Raw genomic sequence first — 19,129 nt, 5'->3', positions numbered from 1 at the left:
CTAGCCTCAGATACTTAATACTTCCTAGATGTGACCCTGGGAAAGTCACTTAACCCCAATTGCCTCAGGGAGGAAAAAAAGCAAAGATAGTTTTCTTTTTCCTTTATTAAAGCTTTTTATTTTCAAAACATATGCATGTATAATTTTTCAATATTAACCCATGTAAAACCTTATGTTCCAATTTTCACTGCCCTTCCTTTATCCCCTCCCTTAGATGGCAAGTAATCCAATATATGTTAAACATGGTAGAAATATATGCTGAATCCAATATATGCATATGCATTTATACAATTATCTTGCTACACAAGAACAACAAAGATAGTTTTCAACATTTATTCTTGCAAAATTTTGAGCTGCAAATTTTTTTTCCCTCTCTCCCCACCCACTCCCCTAGACAAGTAATCCAATATATGTTAAACATGTGCAGTTCTTCTATACATATTTCCTCAAATATCACGCTGCACAAGAAAAATAAGATGGGTTTTTTTAAGCTGGGGATTATATGATGATTGTTGGAGGGGATGTGGGAAAACTGGGACATTGATTCATTGTTGGTGGAGTTGTGAACGAATCCAACCATTTTGGAGAGTAGTTTGGAACTATGCTAAAAGTTATCAAACTGTGCATACCCTTTGATCCAGCAGTGTTACTACTGGGATTATATCCCAAAGAGATTATAAAGAAGGGAAAGGGACCTGTATGTGCACGAATGTTTGTGGCAGCCCTTTTTGTAGTGGCGAAACTGGAAACTGAATGGATGTCCATCAGTTGGAGAATGGCTGAATAAATTGTGGTATATGAAAATTATGGAATATTACTGTTCTGTAAGAAATGACCAACAGGATGATTTCAGAAAGGCCTGGAGAGACTTACACGAACTGATGCTGAGTGAAATGAGCAGGACCAGGAGATCATTATATACTTCAACAACAATACTAGATGATGACCAGTTCTGATGGATCAGGCCATCCTCAGCAACGAGATCAACCAAATCATTTCTAATGGAGCAGTAATGAACTGAACTAGCTATACCCAGAAAAAGAACTCTGGGAGATGACTAAAAACCATTACATTGAATTCCCAGTCCCTATATTTATGCACACCTGCATCTTTGATTTCCTTCACAAGCTAATTGTACAATAATTCAGAGTCTGATTCTTTTTGTACAGCAAAATAATGTTTTGGTCATGTATACTTATTGTGTATCTAAGTTATATTTTAATATATTTAACATCTACTGGTCATCCTGCCATTTAGGGGAGGGGGTGGGGGGGGGTAAGAGGTGAAAAATTGGAACAAGAGGTTTGGCAATTGTTAATGCTGTAAAGTTACCCATGTATATATCCTGTAAATTAAAGGCTATTAAATTAAAAAAAAATAAAAAAAATAAAAAAAATAAAAAAAAAAGAGAAAAAAAAAAAAAAAATTAAGCTGGGGATTATAAAGTTGTTTTTAAAATATATTTTTACAACTCATTCAATATAATTGTTTTCCTTTGATTCTATGATTCTCTAGGATTCTAGAGGCAGCAAGATGGCTTAGTGGATAGAGCACCAGCCCTGAAGTTGGGAGAACCTGAGTTCAAATCCAGCCTCAGTAACTTAATACTTAGTAGCTGTGTGACCCTAGGCAAGATACTTAACCCCAAATGTCTCACACGCAAAAAAGAAAAGAAAACAGCAGGATTCTGAGAAGAGGGGCATAATTTTAGTCAGACTGCTCAAGGATTCTATGATCCCAAAAGGATAAGAATCTCTGCTCTATTAAATTGTAGAAGAGATGATAATATGTGTTTTGGTAGAAGTTTCCTCATCCAATAGTTCCCTATACCAATGAAATCACAGTTTCATTTACTATTTTATACCTGTCAAAAGTTAGAGCTTAATATTTAGCTTTTTTTTTTTTTTTTTTTTTTTTTTGGCTGAGGCAATGAGAATTAAGTGATTTGCCCAGAGTCACACAGCTAGTAAGTGTCAAGTGTCTGAAGCTGGGTTTAAATTCAAGTCCTCCTGACTCCAGGGCCAATACTCTCTCCACTGTGCCATCAGCTGCCCCAATATTTAGCTGTTTAACTCATTTTTGTGAAATCCTTATATTTTTATTACCTTAACAGAAACTAGCATGTGGACAACTTTTCAGGATCTATCACCATTTCAAATTAATGATAAAGCAGCAAAAAAGAACAATTTTCTACTATGCAAGGAATCTTTAAAATAAAAAGCAGCTCTCAGAGCTTACATTCCACATACCTTTTTTATTGCTAACTTTTTTAATCTGTTCATCCAAATATTCTCTACGCTTAATGAGTGCATCAGACCATCTCTCTCTTACGAAGTTTAAATCTTCTTCCTAAAGATAGGTAAGGAAACATTTTCCTAGAGATTACACGATTGACTAGTTTCTCTATTATTTAAGAATATTTTAAATGATCTGAAAACTCTTCATTAGAATGGGCCATTGAACCGTGCTTAGTAATTAATGTAAGCGAGCAAGAACTCTTTAATAACACCACATGCTGTTTAGAGATTCCAATATTCAGAAATCAGAGTCCCCTTTCCCCTGCAGTATTCCCAAAAAGACATTTGTACTGAAAAGCAAAAGGAATTCAAATTTCACCAGACGCTGGATGATTTTCCATGCTTTTAAGAAAGAGGAGAGGGAGTATTTTAAAATTACAGCTGTACATCTGAAGGATTTTAGATTCTTAGCAGAAGAATCCAATGAAAAAAACCCAAATTACATGGAGTAGCACATAAAATGAAAAAAAGACAGACATTTTCATAGTTCAATGGCCACATGATCTCTGGAACATAAGGAATAGGTCAGCAGGGAACCCTTCAAATTTGCTGAAAAGATTTTTATTTCCAATAATCATCAAGAGGACAAACAAAAAATTTTCCATGCAAAAACCCAACATGCAGTCAGTCATGCTTTAGGAAATCACAGGAATGTCTGGCTGACTCTTCACTGTGATATGAAGTGGCAGGAAGCACACAAACAGCCCGCAGGAAGTTAGTAAATGGCACTGGAACAGGTGTGAAAATTGAAGGGGAGGTGTTGCTGTTTTTTCTAAACTTTTGTTGTTGTTATTATATAAACTGTAAGGTTTGGGGGAAAATGAAAACATACAAAAAAACTCTCTTCAAAATCCTAACACAACTTCTTCCTTGGACTGAGCTTTCTGGGGTTAGGTCTTCTTTCTTAAATAGAATTTTGGACAACAAGGACACAAGTCATGTGGAGACTTAAGTTTTACGGACAGAGAGACACAAAGAAGTCAAACAGCTTGTGATAGGCTGGGAACCAATCCAGAAACCTTTATTTTAGTTTGCCTCTCTGACCCCTATCATCCTACACTTAACATCAAGCTACACATAACATCAAGATCATAAGGATAAAATTTCACAAAAATTATTCCTGCAGGAATGTATTCCCTACTCCCTCCCAACCTGTATTTCTATATTAGAAATGCCAACACCTTAGGTATTTTAGCCTATTTCTAAATATAAAGGGTCATTAAAATGATAAAAAGCCAAAACAAAAAGAACCCCCCAAAATCCCAACCACAAACAAATCTTTAGTTTTCTTCCCCAGCTACAAGGAATCACCTAAAAATATTTTCAGTTTTCAGACTTGGGACGGACTTTAAGAGGGTGCCTAAGAAGAGACCATCTGGTCTAAAGTCTTAATTTTATGCCTAAGGAAACTGAAGTCCAAAGTGATATAAAGTGAATGTTCAAAGTCACTTTGCTACTAAGTGGGAGAGATTCTAGCTCAGGACCCCTGACTACAAATCCCGTCTTCTTTCTCCCATGGAACACTGGTTTAGAACTAGAACTTTATATTGGACTTCAGAATCCAATCCCTCATCTAACAAATGAGGAAAGCATTTGCCAGAGAAATATTAAATGAATTGTCTAAGGATACTTAGGGAATAAGTAGAAGACTTGGGACTTGATTCCATATTACCATGTGCCATATTTTTTCTCTGAAAAAATTTGGTGTCAGAAAATATAAAAGTAGTTTAAAGTTAGGAATTAAGTTCTTATTGTGTTTATTAGGGTTCCCCCTCATTAAATATTTTGATTTTGATTTAGAAAATCCTCATGAACTAATTATTGAAATATGAAAAATGCTGTCAGATTATAATATATGGACAGATAGAGAGATCTATACAATACCATCATATCCCTTGATTAAAGCATAATCACCACCACAGAAGAATTGTTGCCCTTCCTTGTTTTGATGTTCCTCTTCCCCCCTACCCCTCTATTTTTCAATTTTGGCAGTTAGCATTAGCTGTGCCCCATGCCACAGGATTAACAGCAGCAGCAATACCTGATAACTATCCATATCATCACCATCCTCATCATCTCTCTGGTAGGAAAAAATAAACACAAAGGACATGCATTTTTCTCAAACAGCATTCATGGGGGGGAATCAACTCATATATGCATTTTTACAGATCTATGTATATCATCACAGTGATGAAACATTGCATTAAGTGAATTTGATAATTTTTATACAATTATTCATGGAATTTAAGGTGATAAAAGACTTATACATTAAACTGTCCTAGCTACTGAAAGGGATAAATCCCTGTGTGCTAGGGCTTAGTATACTATTGGTTCAGCAAGGACTTCAATACAAACTTATTGTCTGATAGTGAAATGTATAAAGCATCCTACAAATGCAAGACACAGTTATACCATTCAAATAAAAGTACACATCATCATTGTGGATTGATGGAGTTGTCTGTTTCCCATGTTAATAAGCATTAATGTGGATGAGAAAATAACACATGTTCCAGCTACTTGACATAACATTTCAACAGAACAATTAAGTGACTAGCCAACATTTAAGAATCATTTCTTTAATTGAAAGCTTTTTGGCTTTGTTAGAATAAACAACATGATCACTATAGTGATATACCAGAAAGTGATCACAGATTAGAAGTAGAAAACAAGATAAGTTTATAAAAGTCTCAATTTGCTTTAACATTCAGAATTTTTAAGTTTCAGCTGTACAGATAAATACTCTAAATCCAAAACTATGTCCATAACAAAATGAAATTATATTATTAAATACATTTGACACATGTAGTTGCCAATTTCCATTATTTAAAGAAATACACCATTTTATCAGCCTAGAATGTTTGAATTAACAATATAAATGACTGAGAACACAGCCTGTCTGCAGACTTCCCTCTTTCCTGGAAGTTCAGAATGGTTTTTTAGGACTATTCCTTGTATGTATTTAAGACCATATAAAGAAAATCTAATATTTTTATTAGAATGAATCCCAAGTCTGTGTCATTGATATGCATAAATACCTATCTCCTATTCTCCACCATTTACAATGAGTTAAAGGTGACTAAATTTTATAACTATGCATAAGGCTATTTTTAGACATATTGATACCATTTCTACATGAACATACACCAGTTTTTATCTTGTTTCTTTTTTTAATCTTTTTTATTTGGGGGAGGTGGAACTTAAATATTGCTCTTATAATAGTCTACTTTTAATTAATCATTTTTAAAAACACCATTATTTTAATTCATTTATATGTTTAATAAATATTTATTAAATTTCTGTTACATAAGAGTTTCTGGGCTATGAACTGGATGAATTTTACTGTTATTAGATGCAATTACAATTCTGGGTATAGTGGTCTCAAATGAATATTTCATATTACATAAGAATCACATATCTTTACGAACATTTGTTTAATCTACAGAATTGCTTCTAAAGACTGAAAATCTATCTATAATTGCGAAATAGGCATGTTATGGATTGGTTTTTAATAGGATTCTAGATTTAGAAGGAATCTTATGGATTTTATAGACCATCAGTTTTATAGATAAGGAGAGGTTAAGTATTTTGCCCAATGTAACAGGTTGTAATTGCCAAAAGGCAGGATTTGAATTCAGATCTTCTGATTCTAAATCCAGCACTATTTTTACTTTACTACACTACATGTCTTTTCTTAAGAACAAAAACAAAAACAAAAGAAAAAAAGTTGAAAGACCACTGGAGAGAAAAGCTATTAAGTTCTCTGAACATCCCCTAACAGGAATTTAAGTTAGTTGGACTCCTAGGTCTTGTTGATTCAATTATTTGTTGAGACTTGTTGGTTCACTTGTTTGTCTGAGGTTATAGAATGACTAACAATTTAGTGGCAGAATTAGATTGACAAAACTTTGAAAACCCCATTCTTAATCTCACAGGTAGACAATGAGCTGTTGTAAACTCAAGGGGGAATAGGGAACTTATTTGATGCTTGAAGGGGGGAGAGGGAGATAACTTCCAGCATTTTAGCTATTAGTCCATTCAATTTCAAACTGGAGTGAAAGTTCAGTCAGAGAATAGGGAAGAACGGGCTGACAGGAGCACGGTACTTAATAGTACTCCCCATTCAAGAAGCCTTTAACTCTGAGCCAGATTTCTAACATACTTTCATTTGGTCTGCAGAAATAAATGCTTTTGTTTGGCTGCTTAGGCAACTTTGAAGTTGGCTGAGTCAGAGGACAAACAGAAGTGGCTGGGCTTATGCCCAATCTTCTTGGAGGAGCCAGAGGATAGAAAGAAGGATGATTTTCTTCTATCCAAGGCTCCTTGAGTTGAGAGGACGTATATGAGTCCAAACTGGAGAATTTCATACTCTCAGTCATGTGTATTGGAGCCATTCTCTAGTAGCAGAAGTCATTCTGTAGTAGTAAGCCGTGTCTGGTGAAATCTATCACCTCTTTCAGGCTTGTCAGGTACCACTAATTAATATTCTACCTTATTCTTGACAGCTAGTTCATCTTCATGAGTTCAAATCTGACCTCAGACACTTATATCTGTGTGAGCCTGGGCAAGTCACGTAACCCTGTTTGTCTGTAAAATGAGCTAGAGAAGGAAATGGCAAACCATTCAGTGTCTTTGCCAAGAAAACCCCAAATGGAGTCACAGAGAGTCAGACATATGAAAAATGACTGAACAACAAAATCAAACCTTTTTGTATGGAATGTTTTAAGTATTAAGAAAAAAAGAAGCCATTATTTGTGATTCCTAAACTGACTACTGCTTCCTAGGGTTTTTTCTTTATTTTGCAAATGCCTTATCACACTCAGTCTTACTAGACAAAAAAAGACCTTGACGTCATCTCTTGGTGCTCTTGCCACAGTTGTATATAACTGGCAAATTAGGCCAAAAAGTGAAGGAAAAAAAAACTTTAGGAGATGGATAGATAGATATTAGAATGGGATGGTAAATTTTAATATTCAATTATGACCAAGCCATTTGTAAAAGAACCACTCACAATAAGAAGTGTATTATAGAATATATAACCATTATATTATAGTTCCCAGCAAAGATCTAAAACTTAAAAATAGAGATCATAAACAAATCTGAATTTTGAGTTTTCAAACTGTTATGGGGAAAGTAAATGTTATTCCCAAATTAGCCTTATCACAGTTCTCTAATCAACATCTTTTACTCTCAACTAACCCTTTAACAATTTCGTTTCAAACCCTGCTTCCTTACCTGATAGCTATCCAATCCTCTTTGGAGTTTGGTAGATCTTGCAGTTACACAGCCAATAGAGACAGAGAGAATGGCTTCCACCATAAGTGGCAATGTACCAGAGTGCTGAACAGGCTTCACTGTTACCTGAACTCTGCGGGAATGACCCTGCACAGAATAAGAAATGGGTGGTGGTGGTAAGGAGAAAAGGAATGATAAGGGATGGGAGAAAGAGTAAAGGGGAAGAAGGAAAGGGAGGAGAAGAGAGAAAGAGACACAGAGAAATGCAGATGTTTGAAACTGTGAAGAAAGTCAGGGAAATACATGGAGAAGTGCAGGGATAGAGAAAATCCAGGTACAATACCTGTCTTAGTTGAAAGACACCCCCTGTATTCACATCTTTTGCCTGATGAAGTTCCACTGCAGCATATTCACCCATCTCATTGAGTTCAAGTATAGAAATCCACATTTCTATTCTTCGAGTGACTTCATTCCATCTATAAAAACAATATCAGCCAACAGTGCTGTAGCACTCAGGAGCACTGGAGCTAGGCTCTGTGCTTACCAACATAACAAGTCACTCCATAAAACTGTGAGCCCCCCTCCCAAGCTTTGGCTTGCCTTCCAATTACAAACCTGTCCTGGAGTGTTCTTGTTTTAGCATGAAGAGAATCAACTTCCCAGATGGAACTTCCATTTCCACTACATCTGTGACCCCACACTTCAATTGCAAGAGCTCCATCTGAAATAAACTCCAAGAATTCTTCTGTGACATTCACAACATAGTCCTAAAATATGGAGGAAAAGGATCAACAGGGCAGAAGAATGAAGAATAATTTCTATGAAACTTCTTTATAATCTTAGCTGCTTAAAGATTTGGGTTCTTAACTTGAAATTGTCCCTCCTATTTTATAGGTTGGTATATATAAATATTATACTTAGTTTCAATTGATCAAGGATGGACAGCAGCAGCTACACCCAAAGAAAGAACACTAGGAAATGAATGTAAACTGCTTGCATTTTTGTTCTTCTTCCCAGGTTATTTATACCTTCTAAATCCAATTCTCCCTGAGCAACAAGAAAATTGTTCGGTTCTGCACACATATATTGTATCCAAGATCTACTGTAATCCATTTAACATGTATAGGACTGCTTGCCATCTGGGGGAGAGGGTGGAGGGAGGGAGGGGAAAAATCGGAACAGAAGTTGAGTGCAAGGGATAATGTTGTAAAAAATTACCCTGGCATGGATTCTGTCAATAAAAAGCTATTTAAAAAAAAAAAAAAGAAGAAAAAAAAATATTATAGGGCTCAATTGATATATTGGTTGCTTTTGCTGAAATGCTCATCTTTTCCCCCTTCCTTGTGTTTTTTATTCTTTGTTATAAGGGATGGGTTGATGGATGGGGATAGTTTCGTTAAGAAAAAAAAAAGTAGACAGCATGGTATAGTGGAAAGCACATAGGATTTAAAGTAAGAGACTTCAAATCTCTGCGCCACCACTGCCTATAGAACCCTAGGTAAGTGAAATAACTTCTCTGAGTCTGACTTTCCCAAAAGGGATAAAGAAGGATTGGACTCAGTGACTTCTAAGATTTCATCTCATTGAGTTCAAGTATAGAAATCCACATTTCTATTCTTCGAGTGACTTCATTCCACCTACATAAACAACCTCTAAATCTATGAGCTTATAAAGATAATCTAAAACCAAAAGACATTAATAATTTAAAAAAAATTAAATAGTCTAGCCTAATCCTTTCCCATTTTACCAATAGGAAAGCTATGGTGCCAAAAGGTTAGATAAATTGGCCTGAGGTCAGTTAACCAATTGATCAATCAACAAGTACTTGTTAAAGATCTATTGTGTGTTAGGTACCATGCTAGATGATGTGTACACAAGTAGGAAAAAGAAAAAAGAAACAAATAATATTCACAAGGAGCATAAAATCTAATGGAGACAAAACCCATAAATAAATGTAAACAGCATAAATATTAAATTAATAAATTTCAAATATATAAAAAGTAGTCAGATACAAGGAGTATTAAAGAAGAACAATAGTTTTTGAAGGTTCAGTAAAGGCTTTCTGCAAAAGATTGTGCCTGAGAACTCCAGGAATGGATCAAGGCCAGAATAAAAGGTCCAGAGCCAGGAGAGAGAATGAGTGCTAATTTAACGGAATACAGAGAACAGTTAGGCAGGATCACAAAGTATGAGAGGGAAAGCAATGCCCAGCAAGGCTAAAAATAGCAATTGCAGAGTAGGATGGTAAAGGGCTTTAAAATTCAAATAAAGAAGTGTGTGTGTGTGTGTGTGTGTGTGTTATCTTAGAAGGAATAGGAGGCTATGGGCATTTATTGACTTAGAGAATGACCCTGGATGGACATAGCTTTGGTGATTCAAGTCAGTTGCACTAGATGGAGAGAACCATTTGCATCCAGAAAGAAGACTGTTGGGACTGAATGTGGATCACAACATAGTATTTTCACCTTATTTGTTGTTGTTTGTTTGATTTATGTTTTTTTCTAATTTTTTTCCTTTTTGATCTGATTTTTCTTGTGCAGCATGATAAATATGAAAATACGTATAAAAGAATTGTACAATGTTTAACACATATTGGATTATGTGCTATCTAGGGGAGGAAGTGTGGAGAAAAAAGGAAAAAGAATTTGGAACACAAGATTTTGCAATGGTAAATGTTGAAAACTACCTTTGCATCTGTCTATTTTGAAAATAAATAAAAGAAGAATGATCCTAATATATTATAACATATAGAAAATTGCTTTGGCAGCATGGTGTAGTATGGACTGCAGATTTGAGACAATCAAAGGCTTGTCCAGCCAAACCCAACCAAAAGGCTTCTGAAATGAATGAAATAATCCAAGTGAGAAATGTGAGCCTACACTATCATGGTAGCTGTGTGGAGAGAGTTGACGAGGAGAGGGATTTGGACTGAATTTTTCAAACTGAAGTTGATAAAATTTTGTATCTTTCTTTTTCAGTAAGAAAATAGTAATATTGGGTTTGTTGATGTAAATGCCAATACCAAATCTATCATTTATATTCTAAACAAATTCAGATTTCACCTCATTATTCACTTCCTTAAAAGTATTTTCATAAAGTAATCAATTATCTCTGAGCAGCAAAAAGGTTGTAAAGATAGAAAAAGCAAGAAAGTATAGAATAATGAGAAGGTTGCATAGCTGAGATATATAAAAGGATAGTGATACCTTCAACATAAATGGAGAAGTTGAGAAGACTGGAAGAGAGTAGTAGAATGATAATGGATTCTGTTTTGGACATATTGATTTTAAATGTCTTCAGAATATCCTGAAATATTCAATAGGTAATTGGTGATATGCAAGCAAAGCTCAGAAAATAGACTAGAGTTGGAAATACAAATCTGGGAAACATTTGCACAGAGGAGAAAATTAAACACATAGAAGCTGAAGGAGGGAAAGGAAGAGAGGAAAGGAGAGAAGGCGAATAAGAGAGAGAGACAGAGAGAAGAGAAGAAAAATCAAAGTGAAAAGGAAAGAGATCTTGGACAGAACCACAGAAACCACAATTAGACTGAGAAGTAATTAGGCAGATAGGATAACAACCAGGAGAGAGAAAGGTCACAGAAATTCAGAAAGGAAATAATATACAGAAGAAGACAGTGGTCAATAGTGTCAAATGTAGTTGAGAAGGATTAGCATTGAGAGAATATCAACAGATGTAGAAATTAAGAGATCATTAGTCACTTAAGAGACAGGGGTTTTTGATCAATCATGAGATTACAAATGGCTGAAGAGTGAAGGAGAGAAGGGGAAATGGAGGAAGCTTTTTCAAGGAGTTTCATGAAAAAGGTAAAAGAAATATAGGATGATTGGCTTTAGGGGATGGTAGCATCTTATAAAGTTTTTTGTTTTTTTTTTTTAATTTAAAAGGATGGTAGAGACTTGGACATGAGTGAAGGCAGTAGGGAAATAACTAGCAGATAAGGAAAGGCCGAAGTTTTGAGAAAGAGAATGGTTGAGGTTGCATTCAGCTGGAGAACACGGGAGGAGAGAAGATTAAATGTACTGTAGCCAAGGTTGCTTTCCTTGGCAAGGAGAAGGGTTATTTCTTTGTGAGACAGAGAACAAGGCAGAGAGTTGAATGAGATGAGGCGAGATCTTTCAAGACAGTTGTGAAAATCGAGTAAGGCTTCATCTATTTTAAAGTTTGAGTAGGCCTGAAGGACTTTAAGCATCAAGTCAAGGGCATACTTAAGTCCCCTCCCTGCTGTCCCCTAAAGGCATACTTAAGTCCCCTTGTTATCCTCCTATGACATCAGTGTCTTTCTGTTTAGGTCAAATATGGGCAACTAATATTGGTCAAGTTCAATTTCTTGGGTAGTTCCTGAGTTTAGAATGTAAGATCCTCAGCCAATAAGGATGAGGGTCAGTGGTGGGAGGGGGATAAAAAGTATTGACCCTGTCCCCTACGATGCCTCCTCCCTTCGATTACCTGCTTGATGGGTGGGAAGATGCCCAATTCTCGTGAGAACATATAATAAACTTTGCTTTGCTTCTAGAGATCTCTCCAGCTTTTTTTTTATTAAATGCTGTCTGAACCACACAGAGTGGTAAGAAATCATGTCAAAGAGTTTGAAAAGAATGGAATGGAAGAAGGAAGAATTCACATTGAATGGCTACAGTTTTCTTAATAAAGAGCAGGTCTGTGTTCTCAGATGAGAAGAAAAGGGGATGGAATAGCTATGGCAAGCTTGAGTACAGAAGAGAAAGTTTGGAGTGATTCCCCTAAATAATGAAATTGGAAATCAAATAGGGAAAAATAAAGACTTCCTTGATGCAATCAGAGTACAGTTGAGATTGGATAGCATGAATTTCTAATGTATATAGTCAGCAAGGTTGTGAGACTTCCTCCAGGTTATTTTCAGCAACTACTGAACCTCAACCACTGAGGTGTTGCTTTCTTTCCTTTCCCATTACTATATGGCATGCCTCAATTATACCATTAGCCTCTTTTTGTGGAAAATATTTTACTTAAAAAATATTTATTTTCAGTTCCGATTTTTCTCCACCCATGGAGAAGGCAAAAAATATAATATCCATTGCACATATAAAATCATGCAAACCACACTTCCACATTAGTTATATTATGGGGGTAAAAGGAACATGAAAATTGGAGGAAAAATTATGCTTCATTCTGTACTCAGAATTCATCAATTCTCTTTCTGAAGGTGCCTATCATTTCTCATCATGAGTCCTTTTAGAACTGTTGTAGATCACTGTGTTGAAAAGAATTGCTAAGTTGATTATCAACAAAATAATTGCAACAGCTCTTAACAAGTCTACCTATCTCCTTTAAAATTCTTGTCTGCCCTTCCCATCTATCAGACTTACTATCCTTATATATATATAAATTGTCCCAGAATAACCCCTTCAAAGTTTACCTACTGCCTATTATGTACAGTTTAAATTTCTTAGCTTAGTAATAAAGAACACTGATAAGAGTCTTGTTTCCTCCTACTCTCTTCCATGTATTCTAAATTGGCCTAGTCTGTTGACCACCCATTCATGGCTCTCCCATTCCTTCTTCAGTGCTTCTATTTACATTATTCTCAATGTCTGGCATGTCCTTTCCCTATCTCTGTCCACCCATGTTTTACAACTCAATTCAAATTTTACTTCCTCCAGAAATTCTTCTCTCATAAATATCTTTCCTTTCCTCAAGACAATCTCATAAAACTTGTTCCTTTCTCATTTATATAATTATGTGTTTTTATTAGAGGTAATTATATATGTGTCCTATAGACTCTATGAGGGTAAGAATTATATCTTAGTTTATCAAAGGTATGATAATGTAGAGACAGAAGCACGTCTGTTTGAATTCTACCTAAGATAATTAATAACAGTTTGACCTTGGAAAATGCATTTAACCTCTCCAAGCTTCAGTTGGTATCCTCATCTGTAAATTGAGAATAAGGTGCTAAATAAATATTGGCTATTATTATTATTTATCTTTTTATCTACCCTATTATCTAGCAGACTATTCTCTATGTAATAATCATTTAATAAATGCTAAATTAAAATGATGAAATTGATACCTCACAGTGAGAAAAAGTTACTGTAAACTGAGGTTCCTTGGATTGAGGTGAGGGCACATCTGGATCAACCACTGGAGCTGCTACTGTTGAGCCACATTGGTCCCAGAATGTGTATTGACAGAAGACAAAATTTGAGAGATTTAGGGGTAGCCCAGTTGCTTCTTTAATTTTAACCTGAAGAAATAAAAAAAAGTAATGCAACTTCTATAAGAAAAATATCTAGCTGAAAAGTATTTCTTCTTTCAATATCCTCAAATATAAATGTAAATCATGAAATACATTTCCATGCTCAGAACTCTTGCCTTCCTCATCTAGCTTCCCAGGTATCTATTAAAAGTTCTGCTTTCTATAAGAAGCCTTTTCTGATCATTAGTCCCTTTCCTCCGTTCATTATCTTTAATTTGCTTAGCACATTACTTATTAGTACACAGAGGTTGTGTCTCCCATTCAACTATGAGTTCCATGAAGACAGAAACTGGTTTTTTTTTTGGTCTTTCTCTGTGTCCCCAGAGCTTAGAATGGCTTCCATAATGAGTGGCAACATATCAGAGTTTTGTATACTGCTCAGTGTAGTGTCTGGCACAGAGTAGGTGCATAGCAATCTGATTGACTGGCAAATAAAATTAATCAGCCATTTGACTCTTTGACACTATCTTTGTCAGATCTTTGACAAATCTTCACTCATTACTTCTGTAATAATATCTATGCCATCATTCTCAATCTGAAACGCACATAGTTTTAAAATATCATACATATGGAAAAAAGTCTCCTAACTAGTTTCTAGTATGGCTACAATCTTTTCCAGGAAAAAGTTCATGGAACTTTTAAAATTACATCCTTCAAGGAGAAATACAAATTATTTTAAGTAAAGCAAACCAATTTTAGAAAGAGATACATACTCAGATTTTATATCCATTCTCAACTCGTCTTTAACTGTCTCAAGTGAAAAATAGTTCTTGCTAGATTAGTAAATATTGCTTTTTAAAAATGGATCACATACATAAGACCATCCTCCCCCCCTCCCCATCACTCATCTCACCCGGCATGTCAATTTTTTGACTCGATGAATGATTTCACCATTGCTGTCCATGACTTCAAGGCTCCCACTTTCACTGGAGTTCTCTGAGGAGTCATCACCTTCAATCATACGCTCTGGAACAACTCCTGTGACACGCATCACTTCAACATGTAGGCGTCCTGCAACCTGGGACCAAAAAGACATTAAATGGCTAGAGGCTAAGAAGAGTACAACAGTACAACTAACAAGAGTACAACATGGTGTCTGCATTGCTTCCACCTTGGAGTGAACAGTGACTGGCTCAGGACTTTATTCCTCAAGGGCAGGGACTACTACATCAGTTCTATCTGCTTTATACAGTATTCAGGTTCCATGTTAAGGATGGGTACCATGGACATCGGCAGGCTTAATGAATAATATTCAACAATAAAGAAAAAGTCAATAGCATTTACACAGTGCTTCAAAGTTTGCAAAGAGCTTATATACATCATCTCAAATGATTCTTCCAGCAGCTCTGTAAGGAATAATGTGGAAGGAATGGCAACTGAGAAAAATTAAGTAGAGAGAAAATTTAAAAAGCAGCTAAGTGAAACAAATATTGTCTCCATTCACTATAGGAGTCTACTTTTTCTTTTTTTTGAAATCATCTTGTTTTATTTAAAACTTCTTTCAGTGCCAATTTTTTTTTCTCTCTCTTTCCTCTTCCCCACTTAATGAGAAGGCAAGAAACATGATACACATTACACACATGAAATCATGCAAACCACATTTCCACATTAGTTATTTTGTGGGAGGGGGGAAAGAAAGAAAGGAATAAGAAAAATAAAAAAAGAAAAAAAATCATGCTTCAATCTGTGCTCAGAGTTCATTAGTTCTCTCTTAAAGGTACTGGCTGTCTGTGATAAGATATCCAGGGAAGCAGGGGTAAGTATAGAACTACTGCACACCTACTACACTGTATTTTAATTTGCTGACCATTTCTACCTTGGTCAGATGATAAGGTACCAAGGTCTGGGGAGTCAAAGGACAACACATTGAATGCTAAAATTTGGTTCTGTTTAATTGAAAACACAGAAAATAATGTTACTTAAATTATTAATGAAAAGAATGAAACTAATGAAAGGTGTAAAATAGAAGTAGTTTGAATTTCAGCATACTATAAGAATGGTTGCAATTTATAACTAAAATGGACAAATGAATGAGCTGAATTAGAAGGGAAAAAAAGGTTAAGAGTGGAGAGATTTAAATTGGCTTCTTAAAATATTCAGAAGTGCAAATTCAGTGATCTTTCCCATGTGTCTACTTGTTGTCACATGTTGAAGCATTCTTTGGGCTTGGAAATATAGAGGGAAGGAGAAAATGGAATCAAAACTTTAAGATAAAAGATATGGGTTTGGAAAAAGATATTTTGAAAGGATTCATGAAGGTCAGTCAAGTTTTAAAAGACCCTGCTCAGGTGAAAAAAAACTTGAAGATCAAGAAAATAAAATATTACTTCCTAAATATTTTTTAAAAGAACTATTTTATGGACATGGCTCTTTTTTAACAATGAGATGACCGAGGCCAGTTCCAATGATCTTATGTTGAAGAGAGCCCTCTACACCCAGAGAGAGTACTTGGGGATTGAGTGTGGCTCACAAATATGCATGCATATATTGGATTTAACATATATTGCCATTTAGGGGAGGAGGTTAGGAGGAGGGGAGGGGGACTGGATCACAAGGTTTTGCAAGGGTTAGTTATGGAAAATTATCCATGCATATGTTTTGAAAATAAAAAGCTTTAAGTAAAAAAAAAAAAAATACTATCTTAGTCCTGAAAATTGTGAGAAAAAGAAAGAAAACTAAAATTTAATCGAGATAATTGAAATAATTTTTCTTAGCTAACCGAGGGGGAAAGTCGTGGTCCAGGAACCATAAGTTCACCGTTCAAGTTATTCAGGTTTTTGGATTTATTTCAGGAATAAAACGGCATGACGTGACACATTAAAAAACCACGCGGCTGAGGCTTGGCCCTTACCTCCCCCTGCTGGCTGATGATGGGGACGGCGTACTGAAGCTTCACATCGTAGAAGAGGCACTCCAGGAAGACGTTGGCCACGCCGATCAGGTTGTGGTTTTCTTGGGCTTCGTAAAACGGGTCCCCGCGTTTGCCGCACACTCTCTTTACCTTTGGGGAGAAAGAAAATAACAAGGAGTAAGCAACCTGTGGCCTTGGGAGGCAGCAGACCCAGCCTCAGACACTAGCTGTGTGCAGGGGTGATTTAAAAACCCCGCTCTCTGCCTCCGTTTCCCCCCGTGTAAAATGAAGCTCCCCAGGCCCCTGCCTCTCAGCTGCTGAGAGAGCCAAAGCTTTCTGCAAACTTTAAAGCACCGCGTAAATGTTGTTGTTCTTAATAGCTATGATTGATCAAAAAAGATTTTTCTAGGGTGATAAAAGCCGAGTCAATCTAATAATGAGCAGAACCATCGCCCGAGATTCGCTTCCTCATTTCTGAAAATAGTGAAGATGAAAACGGACAAAGCCATGCTAACGTCATAGGTTTATGGAAAGACCCTAGGGCCACCCAATGCAAAGTATTCATTTGAAAAAGGAAGAAAATGGCCCTCGCTCCCTCAGCGAGGCAGAGCTAGCATCTCCGCCTAAATCCTCCCACTCCAGGCCCAGCCTTTTTCCCCTGCACTCTAATTATTCACCAATCTTTCTTCCTTTTCATTTTGTGTTCTGCTTCCCCTCCCTACCCTCTCCCCTCTATGGTTACCTGCAGACTCACAGGACTTACAACCGCAAGGGAGTGTAGAGATCACCTAGCTCAATGCCCACGTGACAGAGATGGGAAACTGAGGCCCTGGGAGGGCAGTGACTTGGCCTAAGATCACGAGGAGCAGATCTGAAATTCAGAACTATTTAGTTCTGCCTTTAAAACCAAATGCTCTTTGCACTATTGAGTAGCTGCTTCCATATTCTGTTCAATAAACATTTATTTATTTATTTTATTATAGCTTTTTATTTACAAGCTATATGCATGGGTAATTTTTCAGCAGTGACAATTGCAAAACCTTTTGTTCCAACTTTTCCCTTTCTTCCGCCATCCCCTCCCCCAGATGTCAGGTAGACCAATACATGTTTTGTTTTTTTTTTTAAATAACTTTTTATTGACAGAACCCATGCCAGGCTAATTTTTTACAACATTATCCCTTGCACTCACTTCTGTTCCAATTTTTCCCCTCCCTCCCTCCATCCTCTCCCCAAGATGGCAAGCAGTCCTATACATGTTAAATAGGTTACAGTAGATCTTGGATACAATATATGTGTGCAGAACCGAACAGCTTTCTTGTTGCTCAGGGAGAATTGGATTTAGAAGGTATAAATAACCTGGGAAGACCAATACATGTTAAATATGTTAAGAGTTTAAGTTAAATACAATATATGTATGCATATCCAGACCGTTATTTTGCTGTACAAAAAGAATCAGACTTTGAAATAGTGTATAATTAGCCTGTGAAGGAAATAAAAAATGCAGGCAGACAAGAATATAGGGAGTGGGAATTCAATGTAATGGTTCTTAGTCATCTCCCAGAGTTCTTTCATTAGTGCTCTCAATAAACATTTATTAAGGGCCCACCGTGTGCTAGGCATTGAGCTAATCATTAGATGCTAACTTGCACAATGTCTTTTACTTTCATTACTACAGGACCAAACTTAACTTCCTATCTCGTAACCTAAAAGGACATTCTCAGAAGCTGGAGGAGTATTTATAGGCATCTTTGGTTATAAGCACTGGAATCCTGATAATAAGTTAATGAATTCCATGCTGTGTTCAAAAAGGATCTTCTCCAGGACTTATACAATAGTAAGAAAAAAAATTGGTTTTGTATTTGCTGCATTTGACTCCAAAAATGCATTAGAAATATAATCAAGCAGGTAAAAACAAACAGGTTGACTAACTCTGAACCATGCAATGACCAACTATAATTACAGAGGTAATGAACTCCAAGCTATCCACATCCTGACATAAAAGTGATGGACTCAGGATGTAGACTGAGACATTTTTTTAAATGACATGGCTAATGTAAAAATTTATTTTGCTTGGCACTGTAGGTTTATTATAAGGCTTTTGTTTTTCTTTTGTGGGTGGGGAAGAAAAATTGAGGCTTGTCAACAGAAAATAATTACAACAAAAACAAAAACTGAGTGCTCAGTATAATGGATCAAGGGTTGGATGAGGGAACAGAAAATATGGTTTTATCTTGAATACTGTGACCATGTATGACCATGAGGGGATATCACAATCTCTCTGATGCTTAATTTCCTCATCTTAAAAAATAGGTACAATAATAGTTGGATAACCTACTTAATAAGTTTGTAATGAGGTCCAAATGAGATAAGTAAAGCACTTTGCAAAGCTTAAAGGTGTCATTTAAATGTCAACTGTTAAAAAAAACCTTATTAGCAAATTGTAATTCATGTTTTTAGAGATACCATTGATTTAACCTAGTTCTTCAAAAA

At 35.9% G+C, this 19,129-nt stretch overlaps 1 protein-coding gene across 7 annotated transcripts in view; it reads right to left on the bottom strand.

Moving 5' to 3' along the window:
* Window positions 1–19,129, bottom strand: part of KIF13A (kinesin family member 13A) — a 247,494-nt gene that overhangs the window by 33,877 nt on the left and 194,488 nt on the right. For 5 of the 7 annotated variants that reach the window (XM_031946800.1, XM_031946802.1, XM_031946805.1 and 2 more), the window contains 8 exons: window positions 16,640–16,789; window positions 14,642–14,806; window positions 13,603–13,776; window positions 8,145–8,296; window positions 7,873–8,005; window positions 7,530–7,676; window positions 4,339–4,377; window positions 2,250–2,349 (listed from right to left, as the gene is read on the bottom strand). In XM_031946800.1, the coding sequence (XP_031802660.1) occupies window positions 2,250–2,349; window positions 4,339–4,377; window positions 7,530–7,676; window positions 7,873–8,005; window positions 8,145–8,296; window positions 13,603–13,776; window positions 14,642–14,806; window positions 16,640–16,789 (1,060 nt within the window). The remainder of the gene's footprint in view (window positions 1–2,249; window positions 2,350–4,338; window positions 4,378–7,529; window positions 7,677–7,872; window positions 8,006–8,144; window positions 8,297–13,602; window positions 13,777–14,641; window positions 14,807–16,639; window positions 16,790–19,129) is intronic. The other 2 variants (XM_031946801.1, XM_031946806.1) reach the window with 1 other exon arrangement.

This window comes from Sarcophilus harrisii, chromosome 1 (genome assembly GCF_902635505.1).
Source record: "Sarcophilus harrisii chromosome 1, mSarHar1.11, whole genome shotgun sequence".
NCBI classification, from domain to species: domain Eukaryota; kingdom Metazoa; phylum Chordata; class Mammalia; order Dasyuromorphia; family Dasyuridae; genus Sarcophilus; species Sarcophilus harrisii.
This window is presented reverse-complemented; position numbering and strand designations above follow the sequence as displayed.